This window comes from Trichechus manatus, unplaced genomic scaffold, assembly GCF_000243295.1.
Source record: "Trichechus manatus latirostris isolate Lorelei unplaced genomic scaffold, TriManLat1.0 scaffold00014, whole genome shotgun sequence".
Classification (NCBI taxonomy): domain Eukaryota; kingdom Metazoa; phylum Chordata; class Mammalia; order Sirenia; family Trichechidae; genus Trichechus; species Trichechus manatus.
In genome coordinates this window covers 25,637,468-25,656,644 of record NW_004443950.1, presented here as the reverse complement: position 1 = coordinate 25,656,644, position 19,177 = coordinate 25,637,468, and the positions used below count along the sequence as shown (strand labels likewise).

Genomic DNA, 19,177 nt, shown 5'->3' with positions numbered 1-19,177 from the left:
AAATGTCCCCTGGGGGACAAAATCATTACTGGTTATGAACAACTGGCCTAAACCATGGAGTGACAAAAAGGAAGGGACAGATTTCTAAGATTTTAAGGAGGTTATATCTGCCAGACTTGGCGATTGACAAAGGGATGAGTGAGAAGGAAAAGCCCAGAATGACTCTCAGGTTTGGGGCTTAGTCTCTTGCAGAGACTAAGATGGAGAGTGAAATAAGTAATCAGAGAAGTAGGAAGCGAAAGGGGTCACAACAAACGGAGGAGGATACACTCCAAGAAACAAGAAGCAGTGAAGACACTCAAATGGCAAAAAGAGGTTCAGTGAGTAAGTCAGGAAAGCGTCCACGACGACTCAGTGACCTCAACCGACTGAAGCCAGCACACCTCCTGGGGAGTGCTAGGAAAAGGAGCCAAACTATAAGCGGACAGAGTGAGTGAAAGGTAAACAAGGAGAGAAAGCAAGCACAGACCATTCTCTTCAGAAGTGTGGCTACAGAGAGACAGAGGATTGGAGGAAGACAGGGTTGAAGGTTGAGGGAGAGTTTGTGTTTGTTTATTTAAGGATGAATATCAAAATGTTTATGCTGAAGAGAATAAGTTCATTTGAGTTGGGGGAGCAAAACAGAGGGAACGCGGTGTGGAAAAGTGGAGGAAAAAAGATGTATAGAGGACATCGTTCTATTAGACAAGAAAACAAATGATACATGAGAGCCCCAAGCAAGTAAGACAGAACAGAATGTAAAGAACAGATGGAGGGTTAGCCTTAGAATGAAGAACAGATAGCACCTTCCACGAGATAAGAGAGATGGAGGTCACTAAGGATGAGGATAGATGCAGTGGGCACACCATAAAGAAATGAAAGGCTATCAAGAAGGAAATGAGAAGTAAGGTCTGGGAACTTGAGTAGTAGAGAAAAAAAGCTAGGAAAGCTTTCAAAAGGCGCTCCTGGCAGGGTCACACAGGACTGACAAGCAGTGCAGGTGGGATGAGGACTGAACCAAGATGGATGCCCTGAATCTACGGTGGCACCTACTCATATTGTGTGTGGCTTTCCTTGGCGGTGCTCGGCAACAGGTGCAGAAGGTCTGCTGGACTAACCCAAAACTGAAAGTATGCAGGAAGTCTAATTCAGACGTAAGGGCTAGAAATCATTGCAAGAAACGTACTCAATTGAAAAGAAACATCTAAAGATGTTTAAGAAATGAATGGATCTTTTGGCTCAATATAACAGATTGCTGTAAAATCTCAAAAATGGACACAATAAAATGGCTCCCAACACTCCCAAATAGTAGTCAACTGCGAAATTAAGTGAAATGATACACAGCTTATCTGGTTGTCCTGTAAAAGTTTATATGAAATTTTAAAGGAATGGTATGTTAATTGTCAAACATATTACAAGGTACGAGTGTTGCCTAAACATTTTCTGTAGAAGATTCACGGAGAAAAGGAACTTAGTGTCTTCACTGAGTTAAAGTTATGAGCACACTTACAAAAATAATTCTCAATCTATCCCACTAAAGCAAATTCTTTAGCAATGTGCTTGAATGCTTACTTTTTTAGGTGGGTGGGGGGGTATGGGGGTGGGAGTTATAGTTTTCTGGAAGGCTTAAGAACAGCTAGTATAAACCTGGATACAGTGGGGTAGGCGTGTACATGTGAAATAGTAAAATATTTTAAAATGAAACATTTTTAGAGGGCTATATTTCAAAGGGAAACATCTAAATGGAACAAAAAAAAGAAGGAAGGGAAGGACTAGCAGCTTCAGTAAGAGATTGGCCTCGTAGATTGAAAGCTGGACCACAAACAGAACTTTGCTATTACAGGAGAGAAACAGTATGGAGCAAGCAGGCCAAGAGCTGAAAACACAATGAAAAGTGATTCACCCACTGAACGAACATGGCCAGTACAAGCAAGTGGGTCTCACTGATGATAATCAGAAGTAACACTTACTGAGAATTTACCATGTGCCAAGCCCTACTCTAAGTGCTTTCATATATATTAACTCATTTAATTCTCAGAAGATTCTCAGGAGGTTGGTACTATTATTATTTTACTAATAAAGTATATTAAACACCAAAAAACCCAAACCCACTGCCATCGAGTCGATTCTGTCTCCCAGCGACCCTATGGGACAGAAAAGAACAGACCCACAGGGTTTCCAAGGAGCAGCTGGTGGATCTGAACTGCCGACCTTTTCGTTAGCAGCTCAACGCTTAACCACTGTGCCACCAGGGCTCCATATTAAACAAAGAGAGGTTAACTAACTTGCCAATGGCCTCGCAGCTAGTAAGTGGCAGAGTCAGAATTCAAACCCAAGAAATCTGCCTCCTGAATCTGTGCTATGCTGCTAGTGTGTGTGTGTGTGTGTGTGTGTGTGTGTGTCTGTGTGTGTGTGTGCGTCTGTGTGTGTGTGTCTGTGTGTGTGCGTCTGTGCATATGCGTGCGTGTGTGTGTGCGTGTGTCTGTGTGTGTCTGTGTATGTGCGTCTGTGTGTGTGTGCATATGCGTGCGTGTGTGCGTGTGTGTCTGTGTGTAGCGGTGGGGGTGGGGGGCCGATACCTTAATTTCAGCTGGTCTGTAGTAGCGTCTGTTGGGATCTTCCAATGATGTTCTATACCCGTCTCTCAAGAAACGCTTAAATCCGTATTTCCCTTTTAATTTTCTAACCACCTTATCAAGTGTCTGGCCAAACAGAACTTCATCATCCAGGGCAAATGCAGGATAGCTGATGCAGGGGAGCAGGGCAGCATCTGTGTTCTGGGGCAATGAGAGAAAGAGCAGAGCGTAAATGTCAGCAGGGACATGATCAACACATGCCAGGAGAATCACGGAGATGAAAAGTCAATGAAGTGATTTAACAGCGCGAAAGCTTTGCTGCAAGACACATATACATGTTTCTATGGCAGCTTTAGTGAACCTTACAGAGCAGATAAAACTTTATTCATTAATAAAGAGTGTTTTCAAGATTCAATGCTGGACTCAAATTTTTAAGTATTAATTAAGGCAGTGTGTAAAAATTGAACACCAATAATTAGGCATCATAATTTAGTTTGTTATAATAATTTACTCTTTGTTTATACTGTGAAAAACAGAAAACAATCTAAATTTCCAAAAGTCAGTTGAATAAATGAGCAGCCATTAAAACTTATATTGTAGAAATATGCTTATTGATATGTGAACATGTCCATGATATTTGCTCATCAACAGAACTAGGTTACCAAACATTGTAAACAATGTGGTTCCAGTTTATAAAAATATTATATATGTGCATAAAATATGTGCAAACATATATACCCAAATGTTGTCACCCTAAGATTATATCTGAGTGGTACAATAATGGGTAAATAGTCAAGTTTGTCAGACAAAGAAAAAGTTAATTGAATGACAGAAAAGAAACAAGAATGGGAATTTTACTCAAAAGAAATATAAATCATGAAAAAATATTTTTCTAATTTTCCATGACAAAAAAGATTCACTTTGGTATAATATGTTGCTACACCCCTCCTCCCACCTCCCCCAAAAAAGAATACGTCTATTTTTCATTTCCTACAAAAGACTCTGCTCACTTCCCCAGTAAGATCTCCTTAGGCCAAGAAGTCAGGGCAAGGGAGTGAGGAACAATACCTACTATCTCTCATGGACAACTTTGCCATTGTAGAGCACTTTCTTGGAAACGAAAACAAAACTACATAAAAATCATAAATGACAGTCATATTAATTTATTAATATACAAATGTCTCACGTGAGATCTTGACTCTCTGGGTAACAGCGAGCACAAAGTCTGCCTGTTGCGATTGTGAGCATCGAGATCCACAAATATAACTGACCAAGAACAGCCCTGGATGAGAACGAGAGAAACATTGCCTAAATTGATTAAAAAGCATACACAGAATGTCTGGCATTTTGACTGTAAGACATTTCACAAAAACCTAATCTTGGTTGTATCGGGGCGGCGGGGGGCTACACAAGATATTAATGTTCTTTGTATTTACACTTTCAGAATTTTGTAACTCTCCTTCAATGAACAGGTTGATGTTAGAATAATAAAAATTAAATGTTGTTTTTAAATTGTTACCTTGTTTTTTATAAATCAAAAAATATATACAATTAATAATATTTATTGTAATGAAAATACAAACACTGTGGTCTAGCTAAAATTTTTGACAAGAGATGAAGAACTAATATGAATTGCACATTTCTAATAAAGAACATTGATTATAAGATTAAATATGAATGTAACGAAAGCCTTAAAATATGAAAACAGGAGAATCTCAAATAATAATGCAAATAATAGTAGCTGGTGTTCACTATGTCTCAGCACACATAGATTATTTCATTTAATCCAGTTATGTAGACACTATTATCCCTGTCTTACCAAAAAGGACAATAAGCCTTAGTTTAACACCACAAAAGTTCAAAGTCAAGTCTCTGACACAGAAGCCATGCTTTAACCACTGGGTTATGCAATCTTCCTTCCACACTAAAAAACATATCTTTCAAGTTGGAATAAAAAAACTTGAATAAAAAGACAGGCGTAACAGAAAATGTCAGCTGGTCTGCTAATGAAGTTAAATTTTTTTACCTTTCAGCCATTAGAGAACATTCTATATTCAACAGCAAAGTTGTAAGTAAACATGGCTTTGTTCTTTGGCTGGGGAGCTAAATACTTGGAAAACAGAGAATCAAACGGAAATACAAAGACGTCTTCCGTCACAATACTCAAAAATACACGGGAAAGGAGAAGTGAATTATCACCAATTTCACGTTGCTTCAATATTACCTTCTAAATATCACCCCAGTTCCACTACTTCAAAGATGCATTCACCCTGAAACTAAAATATCTCAAATCGATCCATCCCCAGACGGCAACTCAAAATCTAGTCATAGTAGGTACTACACTCAAATATCAGATCACAAGAAATATTTTTCCTGTTAAACTATGCTTATACTTGAACATTAGCTCACAAAAATAGTATGATTTCTCATTCAGAACGCCATTTTTACCTTTCCTAACTCTGCCAAGTGAATTAAAATGAACAGGGAATCAGTGGGCCTGTTTCTCTACAAGCAGACAAATGCTAGCCATCTTTCCCATTATCTGAGAGTGCCGACTTCCCATCCCTACCTATTCAATAAAGCTTTATGCAGCAGATACCACTGGCAGAGTACTGTGCTCTTTGTTTTGAGGAAGTCAAACGAAACTGAACTTGACCTCTGTTCTCAAGTAGCTGACCCAAGTGATATACAGTCCTGAACAACATAACTATTAAAAAAAAAAAAAAAAAGACTGCACGTGGCAGGACATGATTAAGTGCCAATAAATGGCTTAGATAGGAGAATAAAATGGTAACAATCCTCCAGCGCTAACAAAGGAAACAACAGGGAGGCTGGGCATTGCACAGAGAAGGGGAGGACCAGGGTTGGGGTCTATTTGGACAGTTTCTTAGAGGCTGGCAGTGGAGAAGTGAGAGCTGAACAAACCGGGAGCGTTCAGGAAGACAGGAGTAAGCAGGGTGGTTAGGACAAAACAGCGGAGAAGGGGAAGAGCGTAATGGGCTGGGAGCCTGTGAATACACAGAATGATGGGAGCTGTAATTATCCTCATGCTGATGATTAATAAAGTTAATCACATGCCAAATTTACCTGCCTTCAATTGGATTTTTGAAAGATACAGTCTAAAAAGGATAATTTATAAATAATGAAGTGAAATAGCAAATTTGGCAATTGTCTGCATTATCTGATTAATGTAAACAGTCAATTTCTATTTTCTGGCCATAAATAAACAGCTTATTTATCTAAATTTTTCAAAGTCTCAGTTTTCAGCTGGCAGTCTCTAAGAAACACGCCCAAAGGGGGAAGAAAATCTCACAGTGTTACCAGATTTTAACACTGAGATCAAAGGCTAGTTAACTATATTGTCTGGCTGTTCTCTTTCAAAAATATACCATACTTCAGGCACTGTGGCCCAGACAGACGTCCAGGAGGATAAAATTCACCCAAAAACATGAGCAGATATCCCTCATTCAGAAGTGAGTTTTTTAAAATGTCATCTAGGAGAACCCACACATGAAATTAATTATCACCTACTTTAAATCATCAGACACGTTAATTCCAGGCCTGCGGATTTCAAAGGAAGCCAGATATGGGCAGCACTGCTTTCAGCACTGCGTACCATGAGCAGTCTCTCTAGTCATCGCCTTTCAGAGTCTGGTCTCAGCTCATTTGTCAGTAATTTGATTTCCCCAATTAAAGACAGGAATATGAAAGGATGTTTTATATGTATACATCACTACAGAGTATCTTGTTAACCTTGGATATTTGATTTTCATCTTTCATTTCCTAAAATCATCACAGCTCTGCCACAATACCCTGATTCCGTCTAAAGAGCTGTTTTAAGACTGACAGCTCCAACTTTGCCCCACACTCAGTTTCTGTTCTATTACATGGACTATAAGATGATTCTACCTGCCCACTGTCATGGGGCCTGGAGCTCCAAAGGTAGGGAAGGGCTGCACTGGACGCTCCACATCCCCTCAAGCGCCCGTGCCCACGACAAGCACTTCTGAGATGGTCTTTGAGGCTGAGGGTGGCTTTGCCATCATAAGACATTACTGATCTCATTTAACTCAGTTCACAGTGAAATGATATGTAAGATTGTCTGAATCTTTCTTTTCCCCATTAACCACTTTCCTGAGTCTAAGCCAATGGACTTGCTGCCCTTAGAGACTGATCAGTGTATCTACTGTACACAGTCTTTCCTATTCTTCTTCTGGAAGTAAAACCACTCCACAAAGCTACAATTAGATTTTCTTCCCTAGTTCAGCATTAGGCTGCCCTGTCCCTTAACTGTGGCAGAGCCTGGAGAGCGGTATTCTTCCAGAAAGAATATCCATTGATGGGATTCCCGCTCTGCACCATGCATGGCTGTGGTGGCAGTGGGTGTACAAACAGCCAATTCTTACCTACTGAGCCAGAAGTAGCTTCTAGCAGCTGTACTCACAAGCCAAGACTCTCTTCTTTACAGAATATCCTGCTTATGTACAGTTAAAGGAGTTTTCAAACTACAGAGACAGGGGAACTGAGTGTTAATTCTCAGGGTCTCAGAAAAGCAGAGCTGAGACTTAAACTCGGAGATCACAAAACTGTTATTTAACCATGTCTATGACATTTGCTAAGTGTCAACTATCATTTCTTTAAATATTACTATTTAAATGTTATCAGATATTATTTACATAATATTATTAAAATATCTAAATATAGGACATCTAGGTCAATTGGTATAACAAAGTTTATTAAGAAAATGTTCTGCATCCCACTTTGGTGAGTGGTGTCTGTGGTCTTAAAAGCTAGCGAGTGGCCATCTAAGATGCATCAATTGTTCCCAACCCACCTGGAGTAAAGGAGAATGAAGAACACCATGGACACAAGGAAAGTATTAGCCCAAGAGACAGAAAGGGCCACGTAAACCAGAGACTTCATCAGCCTGAGACCAGAAGAGCTAGATGGTGCCTGGCTACCACAATGACCATCCTGACAGGGAACAAAACAGAAAGTCCCGGACAGAGCAAGAGAAAAGTGGGGTACAGAGCTCAAATTCTAGTAAAAAGACCCGACTTAATAGTTTGATTGAGACTGGAGGGACCCTGGAAGATGTGGCCTCCGAGCTCTCTGTTAGCCCAAAACTAAAACCATTCCCAAGGCCAACTCTTCAGACAAAGACTGGACTATGGGATATAAAATGATATGCATGAAGAGTGTGCTTCTTAGCTCCAGTAGATACATGAGATTAAACGAGCAGCTCTCGTCTGGAGGTGAGATGAGAAGGCAGAGAAGTCAGGAGCTGGTTGAATGGATACAGGAAATCCAGGGTGGAAAGGAAGAGTGTGCTGTCACAGTATAAGGAGAGCAAGTAGGGTCACAAAACAATGTATGTATAAATTTTTGTATAAGAGACTAAATTGAATTTTAAACTTTCACTTAAAGCACAAGAATAAAAAGAAAAAAAAATCTAAATACATTGGTTACTATATTTATACAGAATAGATCTGAGACCATGAGGAAATATATGATGCTTGATACTAAGGGTTGGTTATATGGGTATGTTTCTAAATGTGGCCCTGCCCCAAATTAGCCTTTACTGTAAACAAATCATGAAATAAGTTAGATCATTTTATTGCATTTTCTTTTTAGATAGTGTCCCAAAGAAAAATAACCTTTGAAAATAGTTTCACAATGAAGATTTATATGATTTTTATTACTGAATAATAAGTAAAGTTGGGTTATTAAAAAAAAAAGAAGAAAGGATGTGTAGGACAGCAAAATAATCATAACCAAAGCTACAAGCATATTCCACCCAACAATTTTTCATAAAAATAAAATTAACATTTGCCTTATCTCATACATTGAAGCACAAAAAGGACAAAAGGCAAGGCTTTCGCACTATTTGTGAAATGGGTTCCTCCTTCAGAAGCTCAGTAATTATTAAGCAGCAGATGGCTTAAGAGCTTTCAAAGAAAATGCACAGCTCCCAACTCCTAAAAGTACAAAATATCCAAGATCTGAGATTTGCTGCACTAATATTTGATCTTCCAGATTCATTATCAAGTAGCTTTGGTTTAATTCCTAGTTCTGTCCTTCATTAGCTATGTGACCTGAGAAAAGCTACCTCAACTATCTGACCATTAATTTTGAGAGAGGGGCCCCTCCAGCTCCAAAGACCTGTAACTCTCTGCGTTGCCACCAACAAAGGGTGCACTTTTAAAAGCTCTAAATTTATTTAAAGACATATATATGATAAGGTCTTCCAAAACACTATATTGACAGTTTTCAGACATAACTGAGAATATTCATCTGATTTGAACTCCCTCTAGTCTTCAGGAGTTTTCTTTGGGTTTTTGTTTGGAAAGAAATATTTCTTTGTTATGTCAGTTCTTCTCCCAGCCACTGACTTTTAATCAGACCACGGCTCTTTTCAGTACATGGGAGATGAGAAGATGACTGAACACTAAAATGATCATATGCACTTTAAATGTGGTACTGTTTAGCAGGCACATTTTTAATTTAACTGCTGGAGAGGTGGAAAGTTCTACATTTTCAAAGTTAGGTTTCTGAAATTTTCCATTCCAGAAACAAAGATGAAAGAGAACTTGTAAAACTAGGAAACTCTCTGATACTATTCTAAAAAACTGGAAGATGGAGAGGCTCTCCTTGCAACATGGGACGTCTGTGTGGCTAAACGAATAAGACATTCATTGTCTGTATTTCTATCTAAACTAATCAAGGGGTAGTCGACTCAGCAAGCATTTGATGCACAGGTTTGTTGGAAACAGACATGACCTAAACAAGATCAGAAGCCCTGATGGCGCAGTGGTTAAGAGCTATGGCGAGATACGGCTGCTAACCAAAAAGGTCGGTGGTCTGAATCCACCAGTTGCTCCTTGGAAATCCTATGGGGCAGTTCTACTCTGTCCTGTACGGTCACTATGAGTCAGAACCGATTCAATGGCACCTAACAACAACAACAAAAAACAAGATCAAGAATTAACTCTACTTAGAGCAGTCGTTTTCATCCTTGGCTGCACATTATAATCCTGGAGGGTTGTGAAAAATCTTCATGCAAAGACCTCTGTCCAGACCAATTAAATCAGAATCTCTAGGGGTAGGTAGAGCCCAGGCGTGCGTGTGCGTGTGTGCGTGTGCGTGTGTGCGTGCGTGCGTGCGTGTGTGTGTTTAAAATTTAATTCCTCAACTGATTTTAATGTATAGTCAAGGCTGAGAAACTCTGGCTCAGGTTCAATACCAGCAGTACATATGTAACTCAGAACCAGAACTCATAGTAAAGCATTTCAGTGCTTTCAGAGTTACAGCTGAGTGAGCTCTGAAAGCCTCCTGGGAAAAGCAGTTCTTAGGGCAGAGCCCTGAAAGAGAGGGAGAATTAGGTGAGTTTCACTGAATGCCTGTGGACAGGTATAAATGGGGTGAAGAGGGTATGTTCTAAATATGTAAGCAACATATACTAAGACTCAGGCAGTTCAAAGGAGGCAGCACAATTGCAAAACAGAACTGACCATTAGTAGACACACTCCACTCCAGCCAGCTCCCTATCTGATATGCCGTGAAAGGCAGGATTGAGCCCAGTATCTTTCCATGCTGATACTGCAACACCTCTGGCTTCGTCTGTGACTCCTCTCAGTCTCTTTGAGATCCTCTCTAGAGGTCATTTAGTCCAATCTCTTCATTTCCCATTTGAATGATCCGTATTTAGTAACAAGAGATGACATTTATTGAGGGCTTACTCTTTGCCAAGTATGATACTAACTAATCCTTTTATTCCCATGAGAACCTTCTGAGATAGGTCCTATTATCATCTCTCTGTTTTTCAGATGAGGAAGCCGAGACTTAGACAGCCGAAGTCACAGAGCTCACTGGTGGTAGTACAGCAGTCTATACTGCCTAAGTCTCCTAACTCCTAGCACAATACCACTCCTTTATGCCATATTACCCTCCTACATCTAAAGATGTGTATACATGTAGGCATGCATGTATGTATGTCTATGGATGTATACTGAATGTATCAAGAGTGAAACGGGTGAAAGGGAGGTGAAAAGAATTGAAGATACATGTGGGATTTCCATGAGTATGCTGACTCTTCCAGGGAGCGAGAAATGTGGACACAATGGCCAAGGGATCAGACATGGAGAGTATGCAGGGTTAGGGGTGGGGGACATCATACTAATACTCTTGATTTGTGATAGGTTCACATACTCCTAAATCCCTGAGAGTTCTAGTCTCTTCACTTCTCTAGACAGAGGTCTTGAGAGAGGAAGAACAGTGGGGGAAGTAGGTGACCCAGAGTCACCTCTTGGGTACCCAAGGTGCTGCTCGCCTCTTCCCTTTCACGTCTGCGGTCATTCTTGATGTGGTTTCTATTTCATGTCCTGGATGTAACCAGAGCCTATCTTCCAGAAGAAGTTGGGGTGAGACAAGAAGGGAATATGTATATACATAGGAAGGGGAAGAGAGATGGTAGTGTTTGAAAGTTTTCTTAAATCCAAGACTTGACTATATAGCAGAAAAAAAAATCATGTTACTTCCTTGCATGTTCACATAATTTCCTAAAATGTATCCCTACTGACTAAGCATTTCAATTCTTTAGGATTAATTATAATATCACTTGGAAATTCAGCATTGCTTTGCCATCTTAGAAATCTTTACAGAAATTGCTACAGAAAATTATTCTACTTCTTGATCAAGAGGAGTATCCTATATTCCTACATTTTATTCCCTTCCATTAACAACTCAATTCTACAGTGACGTGACTAGTTTAGTTTCTTTTGGTGCAGAAACTGGCTAAAAGATCGTAAGAATATTTTAAGGCAAATCTTTTATTCCCAGAAAAAATACGATTTTAGATACCTGATTATAGTTAGTCAACAGAGGGTAAAGCTAGGATTAGAACTTCAATTCTCTGGCTACACACATTACACAAATTCCCATCTGTATGAGATAAACATTAAATAAAAACCAACATGAGACTGACATGGAAAATATATGGTACAAGTCCAGGAATATTTAAAATGTAAAAGCCTCAAGAAAAGAGCAAGTAACTTGAGGAAAGAATGTATTGAGCAAAGAAAATAAGAATTCTTTACAAAGAGGTTTTTTTTGTTTTTTGTTTTTTAAATTTAAGCAACAATTTGTAGTTAGAAAACTGAAATTTAACTGATAAATAATTTTCAAGGGAAAAATCGCTCAGGCATGGGCTGCTACAGGAATTTCAGACATCCTCTAATAATCCCTTCATTCACGAATGGCCAAAATTAATGACACATAAATCCAATAAACGCAAGCAAAGTTGTTGTCGTTGTTGTTTACCTGATTGCCAAAGAGGTTGAATCCATTGACTGCTTCTAGGGCTGCTTTTGCTAAGCCAATGGAGCTAAAGGAGAAACAGAAATACTTTATTATTGTGATGTATCTGGCTACAAAATTCTTTATTAACACTTATAACAACTTCAGTAAAAAGAATAATGTATAAAAGACTTCTCAGTGACTTTCACTTTTAATTTTTCTTTTTTATAGTTAGCGATCATCTGGGAAACATATATCTAGGCTAACCTTGATCTAGACTAAGGGTCATACTGTTGATGGGAGTAGTTTTAATTCCATTATAATTTATATCCACTAAATCAAGAGAGAAAAAAAAAGATGAACTTTACAGGCAGGTGAAGGATTATGATATGCACACGGTAATTACCAGGTCAGGCATCATTACTTCACATCAGTGTAAAAGAACTTTTATGATGTCAATTCTGAATCTTTAAAAAGATCCTACATGTCATACACTTGCTATGCAGCATGGATTACTAAACCACTCAAATGCTCTTTGTCTAGGTTCTAATACAATAGGCATTATTTTATGCTTACAGAATGGCTGATTACCATACTTCCCATTTGTTGCTGTATACCTCTCCTTGTCATAAATGTGTACTACTTCTCTCCACATCCTACTCCTCTGCCCTCTCAAATTCCACACACAACTGTACTGGAAAAATGGGAATATCTCAAATTTCATTAAAAATACAACAACAAGCCCCAACAAAAGCCTACTCTCTATATCCAAAGGACCAGGAAAGGGGAAGTCTAACAAGACAGAAAATTTTTAGACAATACCCACTCAGAAAAATGCATGACTCTACTCGCACCTACTCAAGCAAAGACCATGTGGGGCATATAAACTTCTATTCTCATGAGGCTATATGACAAAGCACCCTCCCTAACCCCTAGCCTTCTTGGTTGCAGTGGTATAAAAGAATAAAATCATCCCAGCAGGTGGTAACAAGTCCCCCATCACCTCGCAGTGTCAATGGAACCAGCATGGAGAGACTGGACTTCTATTCCCACATACCAGTACTGAGGTGAATCTCCTCTTCCCACTGGTATGGTGTTAGAGTAGCACTGGAGAGTCAGGACTTTCACCCACACCCAGCAGTAAAGAAACCACATGACACCCCCAAGGTGTAAGTGGAGGCCACCTGGGAAGAAGTAATGAGGCAATCCTGGGAAGTCAGACATCCCACCCAGGCCCAGCAGTAATAAGGAACCTCATCTTGGGTATCAATAAAGGCCAAGTGGACTTCTATCCTTGGAAGTAATGAGGTGGTACCCCATTTCCCATGCTGGAGCAGTGTCAAAAAAACTTGCTGCAGAAAGTTAAAATAAGATCTTGTCTCCAAATATAATACTCAAAATGTCAATGTTTCAGTCATATATCACAAGAACCAGGAAGTTCAAACTGAATGAAAAAAAGACAATAGATGTTGACACCAAGATGACAGAAATGTTACAGTTATCTGACAAGATTTTAAACCAAATAAAACAAAACAACCTTCAACAAGCAATTACGAACACACTTGAAACAAATGAAAACTACAGAAAGCTTCAGCAGAGAAATAGAAAGTCTCAAAAGAAACAGAAGATATAAAGAAGAACCAAATGGAAATTCTAGAACTGAAAAATGCAACAGCTGAAATGAAAGTTCAGTGGATGTGCTCAAGGGCAGACTGGTGGGGACAGAGAAAAGAATCAGTGAAGTACAGACAGAAAAATAAAAACTACCTACCTAATCTGAACAATACAGAAAATACACTGAAAAAAATAACAAAACAGAGCTGCAGGGACCTATACGACTATACAAAAGATCTAACATTCATGTCATTAGTGTCCTTGAAGGAGAAAAGAAAGAGGGTGGAGCTGAAAAATACTTGAAGAAATAATGGCAGAAAACTTCCTAACAAAAAATATAAACTGAGCAAAACTCAAACAGGAAAAATCAAATATCCATGCCAAGGCATACCATAATAAAACATCAAAAAAATAAAGAGAAAGAAACAGAAAAAAATTTAAAAGGAACAGGAAAAATTCTTTAAGGTAGTCAGTAAAAATATCTAAAGGGGGAAAACAATTAGAATGACAGTGGATTTCTCATCAGTAGCTATAAAGGACAGAAGGAAGTAACACAGTATTTTTCAAGCCTGCAAAGAAAAGAACTGTCAACCCACAATTATATGCCTAGTAAATCTATACTTTAGGAATAAAGGGGAAATCAAGACATTCTCAAATGAAGGAAAACTAGGAGAATTTGTCACTAGCAGATCTAGCCTAAAAGAATGGCTAAAGTAAGTTCTCTAAACCAAAAGGAAATGATAAAAAAGAAAGAACCTTGAAACATCAAAAGGGAAGAAAGCAGAAATATGGATAAACACAATAAGGCTTTTGATCTCTTATTATTAAATTATGTTAGATGACAAAAGCTAAGCTATAACGCTAAATGTACAAAGAGGAAACGTTTAACATAATTTTATTATCAAATAGGGAAGGTAAAAGAATGTAAAGTGGATATGGTTTCTATATGTCTCTTGAACTGGTAAATGATGGCATCAGTACACTGTGATTAATTATGCATATTTAATCTAATACCTAGAGAAACCACTAAAAAGCTATACAAACAGATACACTGAAAACCACTATAAATAAATCAAAATATAATTCTAAAAGATGTTCAAGGGGAAAAAGCCAGAGAAATGAAAAACAGCAAAAAAAAAATAAAATGACAGACTTGGTCCTAACATATAATTAATTACTTAAATGTAAATGGTCTACATAAAACACTTGAAATACAGAGATTAGCAGAATGGATAAAAAAGAACATGACCCAACATACACTCTACAAGAAACTCACTTTAAATACAACAGAATAGGCATGTTAAAAGTGAAAGGGTAGAAAAAAGATATATCATACAAATACTAAAGGAAAGCAAGAGTGGCTATATTAATATCAGATAAAGTAGTTGTCAGAACAACAACAAAACAACTACCAGAGACAGAGTGACATTCTAGAATGATAAAAGGGTCAATTCACCAAGAAGAAACAGCAATCTAAAAGGTGTATGTACCAAACGAAAGAGCTGCAAAATATGTAAAATAAAACTGATTGAAACTAAAGGAGAAACAGACAAATCCACAATTATAGTTGTAGACTTCAACACTCCTGTATTAACAACTGATAGAATAATTAGACAGAAAGTCAGCAAAGATATAAAATAACTAAACACCAACAGGATCTAATCAATACTTTCGGAACACTCTGCATAAGAAGAGTTAAATGCTTTTTAAGTGTCTACCACATATACCAAGATAAACCACATCTTGAGCCATAAATAAAATCTAAAAAAAGTAAAAGAACTGAAACCATACTGTCTGTATTTGCATACCTCAATGGAATCAAACTAGAATCAATAGCAAAAAGTAAACAGAAAAATCTCCAAACACTTGTAAACAACACACTTCTAATAATCTGTATGGGTCAGAGGAAAGCTCATGTGAAACTTAAAAATGCATTAAACTGGAGTATTCTGGTTTCTGGTCCAGTATGTAAAGAGATTGGAAATCATCCTTTCTACCTTCACAAGAAAAATGTTGAAAAACTGAAAATCAACAATTCTTCTTAGACCCATTAGAGAATTCAAGTCACAGGGCAAACTGCCATCCTGTAAATCAGAGAGACAAATAAGCTGCTACAGAGAATCACTGCTTACCAGGAGCAAAAACCACTGTTGCTGCTGCTGGACACAACATGGGTAGGAGTATTTAGAGGGTAATTGACTAATTCTAATTGCCAGAGACTGAATGTAGACAAGCTTGACAGACTAAAAATTCCTGGAGGCTAAGCCTTAGGGTGACCTCCACACTTCCATGAGTTTTACCTCCAGGAATCCCACCAAATTTTCACTGTGAAGCTCACAAAAAAACCCTCTCGCATTTCTGGTGAGGTAGGGGGTACTAACAATTTTAAAATAGTGTTCTGTTCTCCTTAACAATAGCCTGCCTTCAAGGGAAACTACTTAACGAGACCCTAACCAATGCGGGTTTTATCAGAGCCTCAGAGCCCAACAGATGGAGGAGGGAAAACACCTAACTCTAGCCCCTTCAAGTCTTCCACATGGGGGAAGAGAATTATCAAACTTCACCCCTCTTCTAGCCTTCCATGTGGGGGGAGGTGAATATTCAACTACTGCCTCCTCCAGCCTTGGATGTGAGAGGAGAGAAACACCCAACTTCAGCCTCTTCTAGCCTTCCTGTTTCACCTAAGGCTGAGAAGCACTTGTGAAGGTCACAAACCAGGAGCACAGACCCACTAAAAGACTAAAACCTAATTATCAGATTATAGAATACTTCCCCTCCCTCCACACCTTACCACTGCATCAATATCAACAGAGTTTTACAGAGGATTACAGACTTGGAAACCCTATGAGACAGTTCTACTCTGTCATATAGGGTTGCTATGAGTTGGAATTGACTCTATGGCAACAGGTTTGGGATTTTTACAAGTGAAAGAACTACAGTACTTTTAATCCAGTATATCATATCTGGCTTTCAACAAACAATTACAAGGCATGCTAAAAGGCAAAAAACACAGTCTGAAGAGACAAAGCAAACATCAGAACCAGACTCAGATATAACACAGATTTTTTGAATTATCACATGGAGAATTTAAAATAACTATAATTAATTTGCTAAGAGATCTAATAGAAAAAGTGGACAACATGCAAGAAGAGATGTGTAATGTAAGCAGAGAGATGGAAATTCTAAGAAAGAATCAACAGGAAATTCTAGAAATCAAAAACACTGTACAGAAATGAAGAATTCCTTTGATGAGCTCATTAGTGGTCTGGGACATAGCCAAGAAAAGAATCAGTGAGCTTGAAGATATGTTAATAGAAACTGACCAAACTGAAAAGCAACGATAAAAACAGAACAGAATATCAAAAGAATTGTGAGATAATTACAAAAGGGGCGACATATAGATACTGAGAAAGAGAGGAACAGAAGAAATATCTGAAGCAATAATGGATGAGAATTTTCAAAAATTGCTGACAGAAAAACAACACATTCAAGAAACTCAGAGAACATTAAACAGAATACCAAAAAATCTACACCTAGGCATATCATATTCAAGCTGTAAAAAATCAAAGACAAAGAGAAAATCTTGGAAGAAGCCAGAGAGAAAAAATACCTTACCTACAGATGAACCAGATAAGAATTACATTGGACTTTCTCTTCAGAAACAATGCAAGCAAGAGAGAGGACTAAAATATTTTAAGTGCATGCAAAAACAAAAAAAACCACCAGCTTAGAATTCTATATGCAGTAAAATTATCCTTCAAAAGTGAAGGAGAAATACTTTCTGAGACAAACAAAACTTAAAGGAATGTGTCACCAGTAGACCTGTCTTGTAAGAAATTTAAGGTTAAAAGAAGTTCTTTTGAAACAAGGAAAATGATGCAAGTTAGAAACTCGAATTTACATAAAGAAAGAGCATAAGAGAAGGAATAGGTGAAGGTAAAATAAAATGCCTTATTTTTCTTATTCATTGATCTAACAGATAATAGCTTGTTCAAAATAATAATGGGAAGAATATATTGGATAATTATAGCTTATGGATACGTGAAAAGAATGACAATGTTATAAGGCACGGCAGGGATGGATTAGAAATACTCTGTTATAAAGTACCTGCACCGTGAAGTGGCATAATGTTATTTGAAAGTGGACTTGGAGTAGTTGTAAATGTACACTTCAAACTCTAGGGAAACCACTTTAAAATTAAAATTAAAAAAAATATATATATATATATATATAAAATTGATATGCTAACAAAGAAGAGAAAATGGAATCATATAAACTGCTCAATTAAAACCAGAGAAGGCAGAAAACAGTAGAAGACAACGAAAGAAACAAAGATCGAGAGCAACCAACAGATATGGTAGCTATTGATCCAACCATAGCAGTAGCTACTTTAAATGTTCATGGTCTAAATACACAAAATAAAGAACAAAGACTGTCAGAGTGGATAAAACATATGTTGTCCATAAGAAACTCATTTTAAACATAAAAACACAGGTAGATTAAAAGTAAAGAGACTAAGGAAGATATACCATGCTAACAGTAACCAAGAGAAAGTTGGAGTAGCTATATTAATTTCAGATAAACCAGAGCAAAGAAAATTATCAGGGATAAAGAGGGGCATGACATAATGATAAAGGGGACAAGTCTCCAACAAGACATAAAAATCCTTAATGTGTATGCACCTAACAGCAGAGTGTCAAAATATGTGAGGCAAAAGCTGATAGAACCGCAAGGAGAAGTAGACAAATCCACTATTACACTTGGAGACTTCAACCCCTTTACTGGTAACTGACAGATCCAGCAGGCAGAAAATCAGTAAGGATATAGTTGAACTGAAGAGAGCACGATCAACCAACTGGATCTAACGGACAGCATCCAGCTGTCTAGCATCATTTGTTGAAAAGACTATTCTTTCCTGCAATGAACTGTCTTTGCACCCTTGTCGAAAATTAAGTAACTATACGAGTGTGGATTAATTTCTGGACTCTCCTATTCCATTCCACTGATCTTTATATGTCTGTCCTTAGGTTAGTATCACACTGTTTTGACTACTGTAGCTTTGCAGTAAATACTAAAATTGGGAAGTTTGAGTCCTCAAACTTTCTTATTTTTTAAAACTGTTTTGGCAATTCTGGGTCCCTTGAACTTCCTTAGGAATTTTAAGATCAGTTTGCCAATTTCAGCAAAAAAGGTGGAATTTTGATGGGGACGGCACGGAATCTGTGGATCGGTTTGGGGAAGCACCGCCACCTTAACAATACTGCGTGTTCTAATGCGTGAACCTGGGAAGTCTTGCTATTTATTTAGGTCGTCTTTAATTCCTTTCAACAATGTTTTATACTTTTCAGTGCAGGAGGCTTACACTTCTTTGGATAAGCCTGAAGAAACTGAAGCCCAGAGAGGCTACATGTAAGTGATTTTTAATTGTATTCTTACTTTCTCTTCAGCGAAAACTCCGTTCCCTACTAGAATCTATGCTGATCGTTTACTCTGTATTCAAGAACAGTAAGTAACTAATCTGGGTATAAGACACTGCCCTTGTGGCACACTGGTTAAGTTCCTGACTGCTAACTGAAAGGTTGCTGGTTCGATCCCACTCAGAGGCTCCATGGGAGGAAAGACCTAGTGATCAGCTCCCATGAAGATTACAGCCTGAAAAACCCCATCGGGCGGTTCTTCTCTGTCACATGGGGACCTAGTGATCAGCTCCCATG

At 38.1% G+C, this 19,177-nt stretch overlaps 1 protein-coding gene across 5 annotated transcripts in view; it reads right to left on the bottom strand.

Annotated features, from left to right (window-relative positions):
* PHKB (phosphorylase kinase regulatory subunit beta) overlaps positions 1-19,177 on the bottom strand; it is a 215,767-nt gene that overhangs the window by 114,972 nt on the left and 81,618 nt on the right. For all 5 annotated transcript variants that reach the window (XR_002823222.1, XM_023726966.1, XM_004371692.2 and 2 more), the window contains exons 8-10: positions 11,874-11,937; positions 3,742-3,837; positions 2,559-2,756 (exon numbers count right to left, since the gene is read on the bottom strand). Coding sequence is in view for 4 of the 5 variants with exons in the window: in XM_023726966.1 (XP_023582734.1) it covers positions 2,559-2,756; positions 3,742-3,837; positions 11,874-11,937 (358 nt within the window). In the remaining variant the exon portion in view is untranslated. The remainder of the gene's footprint in view (positions 1-2,558; positions 2,757-3,741; positions 3,838-11,873; positions 11,938-19,177) is intronic.